The sequence below is a fragment of the Mchenga conophoros genome, linkage group LG3 (assembly GCF_057382185.1).
Source record: "Mchenga conophoros isolate Kocher_MC1m ecotype Shallow Benthic linkage group LG3, M_conophoros_male_GT1.1, whole genome shotgun sequence".
Taxonomy (NCBI): domain Eukaryota; kingdom Metazoa; phylum Chordata; class Actinopteri; order Cichliformes; family Cichlidae; genus Mchenga; species Mchenga conophoros.
Genome location: NC_140528.1, coordinates 13,295,297 through 13,308,859, shown reverse-complemented (window position 1 = coordinate 13,308,859; position 13,563 = coordinate 13,295,297). Strand labels below are relative to the sequence as shown.

General features: G+C 43.0%; 1 protein-coding gene across 1 annotated transcript; it reads left to right on the top strand.

The window, feature by feature from the left end:
- The first annotated feature begins 889 nt into the window (after positions 1-889).
- On the top strand, positions 890-9,600 carry LOC146577320 (uncharacterized). The gene is made up of 5 exons (XM_085252862.1): positions 890-1,156; positions 1,262-1,328; positions 3,289-3,394; positions 7,054-8,238; positions 8,564-9,600. The coding sequence occupies exons 3-5, from the start codon at positions 3,377-3,379 to the stop codon at positions 9,254-9,256; spliced, it is 1,896 nt and encodes a 631-aa protein (XP_085108988.1). The 5' UTR covers positions 890-1,156; positions 1,262-1,328; positions 3,289-3,376; the 3' UTR covers positions 9,257-9,600.
- Positions 9,601-13,563: the final 3,963 nt, after the last annotated feature.

The window sequence follows — 13,563 nt, the reverse complement described above, 5'->3', positions numbered from 1 at the left end:
AGACGAGTACAGCAATAAATCTTTTACTTGAACATCTTCTGGCTCCAATAAGCTTTGAAATGTGACCATGAAGTTAGAGACACACTGACTGAAACCCACAGCTGTGACTGTGGATCACATCCACACACAGTGTAGCTGCTGTCTCTGTGTGAGCCTTTGCACTGCTGCTCGCAGCACCATTATATCACTCAGCGCTCGCTGCTGTTATTGAATCCACTTTTTACTGTCCGTGCAATCAAGCTCCTCTGCAGAGCTAGAAAATATCTTCGAACCAGTTTATGTGTTAGGGGATCCTTTGCAGCTGTGACTGTTGCCTCTGTTTTTGTCCTTTGGTTCCTGGGAGCCTTTTACATTTCCATCAGCAACAAATATCTGAACAGGCTTTATTGTAGGAAATACAGGATTAAATAGTTGTCATTATTTATTAGATGTTGTTAAAGATGATCAGATGCTTGTTTAGTTTAATGCTGTGGCTTCAGTCAGCATCACTGTGCTGTATAGTTTTATTTTTCTGATCCTTCTGTTAAAGTTGCTGAATAAAAGCTGGTTGGTCTGCACCTCACCTCTGCCTCGAGCCTCCTTCTTTAAAGCAGCAGAGGCTCTTCATTCAGGTATCACAGCTCGAGTTGTTCTGCAGGAGACCCAGAGTACTGTCCTTGGTCCATAATGACATTAACTTTGATTCATGTCAACACGAAGCCTGAACGTCTGTGATGAACACACTATCAGCATCACTGACATATTTCATCATTTAAAAACACTTCCTGTCACTGTGGTGGTTACAGTGACATCATGCAGTTTGTGCTTTGACCTCCAGAGGGCGACAAATCAGCACAGACAGAGAGCTCCATTCAAACTTTGCTGCCATCAGGAATAATTCTTCAAATATAATCATCAGTGTTTGAGCAGCTATGATATCAGGGACAATCTAGACATGTGTGACAATACTGAACATGTCACATGACACACCTCAAACATCATGTGATCCACTCTCAGTCTGCACTTTCAGTCATGACTTCATGAATTTATGATCAGTTTACTCCTGAAATATTCAAATGCTGCAGGGTGAAGAACAACAAAGTGCTGACACATGTTTGTGTTTCAAACAAGAAAACCAGCAGAAATAAATCATCTTTGGACAACATGACAGAGATTAGTGAGTTTCCAACTTGCACTTGAATGCAGCACAGACAGATTCTGATGTTCGTGGTTGTAAACGTGTCCTCAAACGCCGCTCTGACTCTTTCCTTCCTGCTCAAAGTTCCTCTTTTCTGAACTTGGTGTTTGTGCCTGACGCTGATCGTCTCCGTGTGGAGCTCCGTGTGAAGGTAACGTTAGCAGTGTGTAATGTTTCCTGGCTAACATCAGCTGTGTGCAGCTCAGTTCCAGCACAAATCTGCCGCTCCATACTTCACGGTAACGGACTCATGAGGTCGACCGTTAAACGCTCTCCCGCCATTTTGTCTGTGTGCGCGGATGTGTACGTTTTTGTTACCACTGTCATCTCATCAATAGCCTATTTGTAAAAGATCTCTGTTCATAGTTTAGTTGGATTTTAAAACTCTGTAGTTGGACAGTTTTATTTTGGACTGATGCTAAAATTCTTGCTGATTGTTTCTGTCGAGGTTTTGTACTTGACATCCGCCATTTTGGATGTGATAAGCTGTAGAGAGTGCGTCCAAAAAGAGAAACCAGAAAGAGAACCTGTTTTATTAATAACCTCTTGCAAATAGAAGAATATGAAAAAAACAACAACAAATAGGATAAAACCTTTAAATTACTTGAATTTTTAAAATCACCATCATCTGTTAACACAAATTTGATCATTTCAAATTTTTGTTTTCATTTTCTCTTCCCAGTTACTTCTTTCTCATTCTCTTCATTCTCCTTGTCACCTTACGTCTCACTCCTTAACTGAAGTTATAGTTCTAACATAAGAAGTCCCACCAACGTCCTTTATTTAATCTCTGTGTTGTCACAGTTATTATCATCAGATCAGACATGAGACCCAGACAACAACATAAGTTTACAAGCTAACATCATGTCAGCTAACATTAGACGATAGCATCATAAACTTTAAATTACTTTGCCTCTGATCAACAGTTTGATTACATTCTCACATCACAGGTTTATTTGCTAAGTGTGAGTCCGCCCACATTAGATCCACTTTTCAGCAGGTGGAATAATTTGTAGTATATAGGTAATACATCAACAATGCTGCCGTGGCTAAGTTAGGAATATTTATAATGTCATTTCCAAAACTTGCATATGATCTGCAATTTGTAGCAGATCTACTGACTGTCACAGAGCAGCTGGAGCAGTCTCGAATGCAGGTCAGTCCACTGCTGTCCCCTGTGGCCAAGTGCCATAGCTACTGCTGGATGAACTCGTGACACATCTGCACCTGTTTCTATGAACACATTGAGTCTGAGTGGCTGCACTTACACTGGTGCATTCAACATATTGAAAGATGCCAGCAATGTGGATTGTCAAGACTCAAACCAACCATTGAGCAAAGACAGCAGCATCACTTGTTTCTGTTTGTTATACAGCCAGATTTACTCGTGACACACATGTGCAGCTGCTTTATCACCTATTCTGAATTTGTTTCAAGCACAATACATTTGTTACACATGTTGGGATATTGTGTTTGTTTTAAATGTTATATACCTGTGTGGTATGTGACTTGTGTTGCCATGACGCCAGGTCTCTCTTGGAAATGAGATTTTTAATCTCAATGAGATTTTTTTTTACCTGGATAAATAAAGGACTAATTTGTAACTTTCAGTGTTTTCCGGTCTTCCAAAAGAAAAAAAACCTTCAACTACATGACATGCAGTTGTGTATTTGTTTTCACCTTATCATACACTTGAAGTTTTACAAATCACCACTTCTTTAGTGAATATCATTTCAGTCTCAGACAACCTCGTTTCTCTTACAGAGGTTGAATGCACCTTCTGCGGATGGCGGTACCACACAGTGTGCGTGGACTTCCCCTGCACAGAAGGCAACTACAAATGCTGTGAATGCTAAATAAACAGAAACAAATGATCCCTGTTGTCTTTGCTTGATGATTGGTTTGAGTCTTGACAATCCACATTGCTGGCGTTGCATCTTTCAATGGCAGCAATGGCAGGTATCAGTGCTCAAACCTTTTGTGTTTGTTTCCAACAAGTTGCCCACCTCGGGAAACAAAAATGTGTTCTTTTACTTGTCAGATGAACATATGAGACACTTTGACTCTTCAGTGCAGTGTGGAGCCTAACAAAGATCTGTTTTGTGTCCCAGCTGATCAGCAGGAGGAGGAGAGTCTGACGGAGCAGCAGAGGAACATTTTCAGCTACTTGGACTCAGCTCAGCCACTACAGAGGAAACAATGAGCTCAACACAGAAGGTGACAGACAGAGCAGGACCATATGACCAAAGATATTTATCACCATATACATTTGAACATTTGCCATAACGATGTAGCTGACGATAGAATTGACACCAGACAAAATACTTTACAGCTGCACAACTTTATTAAAAACCCATCAATGTATTTTCACTGAAACAAGCAGCTGTTGTTTATGTGCATTAAAGTTATATAAAAATGTAACAGTGCAAATGCAAATTGCTCGCTGACAGTTTAACCAAAAGGCGTTTCCAGTGGAAACTGGCCGACACATCCTGAGCATAACCATGTATAATATCCACTAAACTTCAGAAGAGGTTATACAGTCGTGGCCAAAAGGTTTGAGAATTGCATAAATATTGGAACCTGGAGAAGTTGCTGCTTAAGTTTTTATAATAGCATTTTGCCTGCACTCCAGAATGTTATGAGGAGTGATCAGATGAACTGCATCGTCCTTCTTTGCCATGAAAACGAACTTAATCCCCAAAAAGCCTTACCACTGCATTTCATTGCTGTCATCAAAGGACCTGCTGAGACCATTTCAGTGATCGTCTTCTTAACTCAGGTGAGAATGTTGGCGAGCACGAGGCTGGAGATCATCATGGCTGTATCCCGATTCAGGTTCTGCAGCTTTAAAGTCCTCAAGGGCCGCGTACTCAAAGACCGCTAAGGCCGAAGTGCGAGGCTCGTAGGCTCGTGAAATGGGACGTCTAGCCTCCGTCGCGCTGCCCAGGTTGCCTAGCAACCATGATACTAACAGCTGGAAACGTTTCATACAGCTTTGTTTGACAGAAATGAAGGAGAACATATTTAGTTCATTTGTTTCTACATGAGCTCTGTGTGATTTGATGAGTATCTGAGGCTGAGACCACAGGACTGTGAAACATGATTGTTGGGCTTCATTTCTGTGCTGAACAGTCGTTTAAGATTAGCTGTAAATAACAATTAGCTGGTGTTGTTCATGAGACTAAAGTCATCTCACTGTGGTAATGTAAATATAATATGGCCAATATTATAGTTATTATATTAATCACTTCACTCACAGACAAGTATCTGTGACAGTGTGTATACAGATGTATCATATATGAGAGACAAATATTGTTCATTTAATATGTTGGTACTAAATGTGGCTCAGTGCTTACATATATGTGTAAAAAGCAAATGTAGGAGCTGTGATAACTGTGTCTGATAGAATGAAGAGTAGACTGATATATGAAATATTCCTTTATTGGGTGAGAAAATCAGACCATGTCATAACTGCTGTAAGTCACACAGAATAGATATCAGAGCCTTAAACAGGCTGACTTCTGCTAAATGGGTCAAACTGGGCAGAAAGTCTACAAACACATAACATCCTTATAGAATATGATGTAAGATTATAGATCAGCTTGGCTCAGAATATATAAAGCATATAAACAGTTACAGCAATATGATGCAACAAACACAGCAGCTACTGATCCAAAATACTCAAAGCTTCATAGAACTGAAACCAACATTTATTTTTAGCTCCATCCTGCTGCTGATACAGACTTTAGGTTTCTGAACATTAAACTTGTTGCTGCCTTTCATAGTGTGTAACTTGAAGGCCCTGAGTACTTTCTCCCACACTGGAAACACTGGGATGATCACATTATTTGAACATTACCTAATAAGACTGATTCAGCACAGACAGTTATGTTAAACTTTCCTAGCAGTCCTTCACAAACAGGGAACAGTCTGTCTATTCTCTCCATCTGTCAGCTGCTGCTGGCTCTTCCTCCTCCTCTTCCTCACACACTGCTGAGTTTGTCCTGGTGGATCATCAGGGCTGCAAAGCCTCACAGATGATGTGCAGCAGTGGCTCCCTCAGTCTGTCCTCACTCTGGACACTTGCAGTCGTCACACATGGAAATCAAATGTGTGATAAGCTGCAGGATTCAAACACAAGTGTAACTTATAAACACATGTTCATACTTTTATTCCACAATCAGAGAGAAAGAAACAGAGAGAGAGTGCAGGACAGACAGACAGGTGACAGTCTCAGGTGTACACACTGCTACACAACAGCACCAGAGAAGCAGGATTTAGTGTTTGTGTTATTACGAGTGTAAACAAGAAGAGTTCCAGATGGTGCAGTGGACACATGTGTGACTGCTGTGATTAAAGCATCTTTCTTTCAGCTTAACGAGTGAACCGTCAGCTCGTTCAAACACACGTTAAAGTGCGTTTGGCTCGACACCACCGAACAGAGGCAGCAATATAACACAGCTAACATTAACAGTGCAGTTAATCCTGCTTGTGCCATGATGTTCAGGACTGCAAACCGAGCAGCATCACTGACTTTCAGCTTGTTGTGTTTGTGGATATATGACTGACTTTAATTATCCACAAAATCATCACATTCTCTGTCAGATTAAGGTCGACTATTGAACGGCGTATATTTTAAAGGCTTTAAAACCAAGTTAACGCTGAAAGTACAAACATCACTAATGTCACATAACTCTGCCGACAAGGCATAGCTATGGCTATGAAATGCTCTTTGTGTATCACTTCTTCATTATGAAAGATGTCATTAATGCACTAGTAATGTCTCATCTGGAGTATTGTTCAATCATTTGGTCAGCAGCTAATAAGACAGATCTTAACAGACTTCAGTTAGTCCAGAATAAGGCGTCCAGATTAGTGTGAAGATGTTCATACTATACTAATATTGATAAAATGCATAATAACCTTTCTTGGCTTCCTGTACAGGCTAAAATATTCTATGGCTTACTTGTAGTTCTAAAGAAAGCAATTCTGTTAAACACACCACATTTATTCTGCTCAGCTGCAGTATCCAGATGAAATACATCATCATATTACACAGTTTTCAACAAGCTGCAATTTAGTAAATGCTCGAGTTAAAAGTAACGTTTTGTAAAACTGTTACATTTAGAGCAACTTTTAAGTGGAATAAGTTGCCTTAAAAAATTAGAGAATTATTCAAAACTTCAATGAACACTAAAAAGCCGATTTACAGAGCTTTTAGTTGTTGTAAATATTGTAAGACATGATTTGTTTTTGAAACTTGTGTAATGTGCCTCAATGTTATTGATATTATTATTATTATTATTGATTGCTTATATTTGAACAATTGTGAAACCTCACTGTGGATGTAAGAGTGAAATTATGTGGATATCTTGAATCCACTTTATTGTGTAATATTTTATGTGAGTATTTGACGGAAGACGAGCAACATCTGTTGTGGAAGCTAACGGGGTTCCTTTAGAATAAACAAACATAGGATTTATTATCACTGAATAATTCTGTATAAATCTATACAAACTATAGAAATATGTAATAGGAAACAACAAAATAATCTAAATTATAAAATAATGTGTGTGTGTGTGTGTGTGTGTGTGTGTGTGTGTGTGTGTGTGTGTGTGTGTGTGTGTGTGTGTGTGTGTGTGTGTGTGTGTGTGTGTGTGATTTTAGTGTTTGAACAGTCATGAATTATCTTTAACAGCAGGTTGGATGTAATGTGTTAGAACTACCAGCAGGTGGGGATAAGAGACCTTTAAGGTGTTTGGTGCCACGCTCCACCTTCAGGTTTAAAACTAGTGTTAATGGAGTTTGAAGGTTGAGTTTGTTCCACGACTGCATTTCACTCACTGCCTCTGTTTGTATCTCTGTCACTGCAGGACCAACATGGAGCCAGAAGTCAGCGCTCTCAGGAGGCCGACAAACCTCACAGAAGAAAGGGAGAGAAAAAACACACCTGTGACGAGTGTGGGAAGGGTTTTACTGTGAGGGCTAAACTAAAACAGCATCAGGTCATCCACACTGGAGAGAGACCGTTCAGCTGTGACTTGTGTGGAAAGTCTTTTTCCTTGAAGGGTCACCTAAAAACACACCAACTCATCCACAGTGGAGTTAAAGCGTACAGCTGTGATCAGTGTGGCAGAGCTTTTACTCAAAGTAGCAACTTACAGAGGCATCTAGTTACCCACTCTGGAATTAAGCCATACAGCTGTGACGAGTGTGGGAAGGGTTTTACTGTGAGGGATAAACTAAAACAGCATCAGGTCATCCACACTGGAGAGAGACCGTTCAGCTGTGACTTGTGTGGAAAGTCTTTTTCCTTGAAGGGTCACCTAAAAACACACCAACTCATCCACAGTGGAGTTAAAGCGTACAGCTGTGATCAGTGTGGCAGAGCTTTTACTCAAAGTAGCAACTTACAGAGGCATCTAGTTACCCACTCTGGAATTAAGCCATACAGCTGTGACGAGTGTGGGAAGGGTTTTACTGTGAGGGATAAACTAAAACAGCATCAGGTCATCCACACTGGAGAGAGACCGTTCAGCTGTGACTTGTGTGGAAAGTCTTTTTCCAGGAAGGGTTACCTAAAAAAACACCAACTCATCCACAGTGGAGTTAAAGCGTACAGCTGTGATCAGTGTGGCAGAGCTTTTACTCAAAGTAGCCACTTACAGAGTCATCTAGTTACCCACTCTGGAATTAAGGCATACAGCTGTGATCAGTGTGGCAGAGCTTTTACTAACAGTAGCCACTTACAGAGGCATCTAGTTACCCACTCTGGAATTAAGGCATACAGCTGTGACATCTGTGGAAAAACTTTCAGCCAGAGAGAGAGCCAAAATACACACCTACGCATTCACAACAGACATGATGTGTACTGCTGTGAACAGTGTGGCAAAGAGTTTATAACTCACACAGACTTACAACGACACATGTTTACCCACACTGAGGAGAGACCTTATCAATGTGACCTGTGTGAGAAGACTTTTAAATCTCCACGTCACCTGAGACGACACCAACAGATCCACACCAGAAAGAGACTCTACAAGTGCAGCTACTGTGAGGTATGTATTTATATTGTTATCTTGTCATTTTAGCCTGACTGTTTGGAACAACTCTGCTCATTAAACTGTGTTAGCATGTTAGCAATTCTACTGCATGGAAAAGCAGCTCTGAGTGATTATTCAGATTTTCCTTTCAGTTATGATTTTAGTATTACTGTAGTATTATGGTGGTAGTATTGTAGTTATTGCAGCCCAGTAAACTGAGTGTGTTAACTGAAACAGTCAAATGTAGTTGGACGTCTGCAGAGATGCTCTTTATTTCAGGCGACGTTCAGGATACAAATGTTGAAGGACTGACTTACACTGTCTTTGTGTCTTTGTTTAGAAGCAGAGCGACACAGATGGATCCAGTTCTCAACCCTGTCATCACTGTGGTGGTGGGAAAGACTTTCATTGTGACCTCTGTGGAAAAACTTTCAGTTGGCAAGCTGCCCTTAAAACACATCAACGTAGACACACTGGAGACAAACTGAAATACTGCAAAGAATGTGGGAGAAGCTTCACCACACCAAGTGAGTTAAAACAACATGAACTGATTCACAGTGGGGTTAAAAAGCACCTCTGTGATCAGTGTGGGTCATCCTTCACCACTGCAAGGGACCTTAAATCACACAAACGAGTCCACACAGGAGAGAAACCACACAAGTGCAGACACTGTGAGAGAAGCTTCTCGCATTCAGGTCATCGTAACAGTCATGAACGAACACACATAGAAGGAAACTACAGCTGTGACCAGTGTGACAAGAGCTTCAGGAATCTCAGTTCATACTCTGCACACAAACGATCCCACGTTACTAATAAACTGTTTCACTGTTACCAATGTGCCCAAACATTCACCTCATTGTCTGCTCTGTGCAAACATCAGCGCGATCACTCAGGGCTGAAATCACTCCCATCACTGGATCACAGTGAATCTGAAGACACAGAAAGATCCTCTGGTTTCTGTGTCAGACTCAAAAAGCTTGAGATCAGGCTCCACAGAGTTCAGATAGAATCATTTAAACTTGTGTTGAACTGAACTGGTTGCTGGGCTGAACTTCTACATAATACAGATCTACATGGGATCTTCTTTTCTGTTTTTTACTGAGTCAGTTTTGTCCTTTTTTCTCTGTCCTGGTTTTGCTCGTCTGTAAATGATTGAAACTCAGTCAAATAGTTCATTGTTCTCCAGCAAAACGTTTTGGAAACTCATGTTTAACCTTTAAAACTCTGACATGTTTTAGCACACAAGGCTTCATCGGGGAGTTCACTCATGATTGGACCATGAGAACAAAGGTTTTTAGTTCTTTCAAAGAGAGTCTTGGAGATGTTTGATGTTTCTGTTTTTTCTACATAAAGGAATAAACTATTTTTCTTGCTTCATGTAGTGTGGAAGTTTTTAATGTTTCTTCATCTGTGATGTTCTTGAATGTGTTCACGTGAAGATGATATAAATAAACTCTTGTCAGAGATTTACAGTTATCAAACAGGTGAATAAACAACACTGAGACACTTGGAGACGGTTAACGTGCTGCACGGGTGAGGGCTCAGAGAGGACTCACACCGAGCTGCAGTAGTCGTTTATTATTTATAGCAGGGTGAAACAAGCATAGCAGTTTCCTCTAATTTTGCATATATGTGTGTGTGTGTGTCTAAGTTCGTATAAATGTCATAGGGTGAACTTCCTCTTTCTATAAACAGAGCGAGTAGTACATTTTGTTCTTTTCCTATTAAGAGTAAAATATGAACATGTACTTTAATGCAACATAAAACTCATAAAAGCGTTTCTTCTTTAACATCCCCTCCTGATGTTAATATTTTTCACTTAATCATACTTTATTATCAGCCAACAATCACTTGCTTATAACATTTTCAATTGTAGCATCATTCAGTATGTGTGTGTGTGTTTCTATACTAAATCTTCTTCATCCGGTTCATCTTCTAGTGGCAGTCCAACATAGGTAATTACTGTGGCCTGTACCATTTTGTCAATCATGGATCTTATGCATGGTAGGATACATGTAGAAAACAAGCACAATAATAGAAGCAGAACTCCTATCAGTACGAGTCCTTTTATCACGAGGGTCTTCCAGCTGCCACTCAGCAGCCAGGTCAGCCAGTCCTCATTGTTCGTGACATAGTCTTGTTGCTGCGCATTACTCAGTTGTCGCAACTTGTCTAGGGCGGTGGTCATGGTCAAGGAGTGCACGTTGTCCGGGATATAGGTGCAACAAGTGGTGTTGAATAAGACACAGAGGCCCCCTCTCTCAGCGAGAATCATGTCCAGGGCGACCCTGTGTTGCATGACCACTATTCTGATCGCGTCGATTTCCTCATTCTGAGCCTTATTTATCTTTGTTGAGCTGTTCAGGAAAAGTCCAAATCGGTAGTCAAGAGTCTCAATTCTTAACGTGTTTTTTCCAGTTCCGACCCATGGGAACAGTGAGTGCAGGACCTTCTGTCTGGTGGTCCACAACTTGAACTCCGCTGGTACATCACTGCCCCAGATTGGTTCATGGGGTTGCACGTCATCAGTGTTCCTCTTGCGTCGTGGTTGGTTCTGATGGAATACTCTGAATGTGTGGTCTGACACTAAAATTAGGGCGCAGAGTCCGGTACAAGAAAAGCTCACAACTAAGACAAAACTGCTCCTGCAAGGAAAGCTCACTGTTATGCATGCAAGTCATCAAGATGACATCATCAAGATGGCGCTGGAGTGACGGCAGCCTTTCCAAGTAGCTCTGCAACACCGCACCTTTTTGTTAACTTTAACTTTTTAGACTAGGCTTTTCAAACTTTTTTTTCACCTTCCTCTACTTATACCTCTTAGATATAGCGATACAAGATGGATAATGCACTTTTTAAAACTTCTGGAACCAGTTCCTTCATCTATTCGAGAGCGGAGCTGCTGGCACTAAAAACAAAGGGACAGACCGGCATGCGACACAACATCCCGGCCGAGCTAAAGAGGAGCTACAGAGGCTGCAAAGCTGGAGCGAGGAGAGCGGATCACCGGAGGCGATTCAAACCATCAATCCCGACAGTGATCATGGGCAACGTGAACTCGTTACAGAGTAAGATTGACGAACTGTGCGCTCTGAACAACCACAGACTATACCGTGAGTGCAGCTTGTTTATCTTCACGGAGACGTGGCTAACCGAGCTAACGCCGCAGGCTAACGTAGACCTATGCGGTTTCACACCCGTGAGAGCCGATAGGGACACGCAGGCCAGCGGAAAAAGCAGAGGTGGGGGACTCATTGTCTACGTTAACAACAGATACTGTAACCCTGGACACGTCTCCGTTAAAGTTTCGGTATGCCGTCCGGACCTGGAGCTGCTAGCTGTTAGCTTGCGGCCATATTATCTACCTCGGGAGTTCAGTCATGTGATCTGTGTGTATGTTTACATCCCTCCGAGGGCCGACGCAACAGCTGCCTGTGAGAAAATACACACAGTCACAGCAAGACTTCAGACACAAAACCCCGAGGCTTTCATTATTATATCTGGAGACTTTAACCATGCCACACTGGACTCTACTCTGGCTGCTTTTCACCAGTTTGTGAATTGTCCCACAAGGAGCAACAGGACAATTGACCTACTGTATGCTAATGTGAGAGATGCATACAGAGCCACCCCCCTCCCCCCACTAGGGAAGTCAGACCACAACCTGGTTTACCTACAGCCACAATACACACCCCTCGTCCAAAGGCAGCCTGTCACAACGCGCTCCATCCGGAGATGGACCCCAGAAAAGGAGGATGCTCTGAGAGACTGCTATGACACCACAGACTGGGATGTGCTCCTGAGCCCACATGGTGAGGACATAGAGGGGGCGACACACTGTCTTACAGACTACCTCAACTTTTGTGTGGACACGGTCGCCCCTGCTAAGACGGTACGGTGTTATCCTAATAACAAACCGTGGGTAACACAGGAAGTCAAAGCTGTCCTCAACATGAAGAAGAAGGCTTTCAGGAGCAAAGTGAAGGAGGAGATGAAGGCAGCACAGCGGGAGGTGAAACGCTGCCTGAGGGAAGCAAAGGACACCTACAGGAGGAAGGTGGAGCAGAAGTTGGAGAGGAACAATATGAGGGAGGTCTGGAATGGTGTGAAAACCATCACAGGCCACAACACCAAGAAAAGCACAGTGGGGGGGACTGTGGAGAAGGCAAACGAACTCAACAACTTCTTCAACAGGTTTGACCAGCCCACAACCCCCCCACCCTCACCTTCACTACAGAGTCCAATCCCCACTCTCCTACCTCCCTCGCTTCCCCCCCCTTCCTGACACCATGACACCCCCCTCCTCCAATCCCTCTCTCAGCAGCAAGACATCTCCCCCCCTCCCCTCTTCCCAAACATCTCCCAGTGTCACAGTGGATCAGGTCAGGAGACAACTGAGGAAGCTTCGCCCCAGAAAGGCAGCAGGCCCAGACAAGGTGTGTCCTAGGATGCTAAAGGCGTGTGCTGCTGAACTTGGGGAGCCGCTACAACGAGTCTTCAACCTCAGTCTGCGACTGGGGAGAGTGCCCGCCCTATGGAAGACATCCTGCATCGTCCCGGTCCCCAAAAAGAACCGGCCCAATGAGCTGAATGACTTCCGACCGGTGGCACTGACGTCACATCTTATGAAGACTCTAGAGCGGCTCTTCCTCAACCTCCTCCGACCACAGGTACAACATGCCCAGGACCCACTACAGTTTGCATACAAGGCGGGTGTCGGAGTGGAGGATGCCATCCTGTACCTCCTACACAGAGCCCACTCACACCTGGATGGGGGAAAAGGCACGGTCAGGATACTGTTTCTTGACTTTTCCAGTGCCTTTAATACCATCCGGCCCTGTATGCTTCAGGAAAAACTGAACAGGATGGAGGTGGACCCCTGCCTGGTGGCTTGGATCTCCGACTACCTCACCGACAGACCACAGTACGTCAGGCTGAAGGACATCACGTCTGACACAGTGGTCAGCAGCACAGGAGCACCACAGGGAACTGTGCTGTCCCCTCTTCTCTTCACCCTGTACACCTCTGACTTCTGCTACAACTCTGAATTATGCCACATTCAGAAGTTTGCAGACGACACAGCCATCATGGGGTGTATCTGGGATGATCAGGAAGAGGAGTACAGAAGTCTGGTGAGGAACTTTGTCGCATGGAGTCACACAAACCACCTGCAACTCAACACCTCAAAGACTAAGGAACTGGTTGTGGACTTCGGGAGGTCTAGAGCAGGTCCACTGCCGGTTCAGATAGAGGGGGAGGAGGTGGAGGTGGTCAACAAGTACAAGTACCTCGGGCTGTGGGTGGACAATAAACTGGACTGGTCATGCAACACAGAGCACC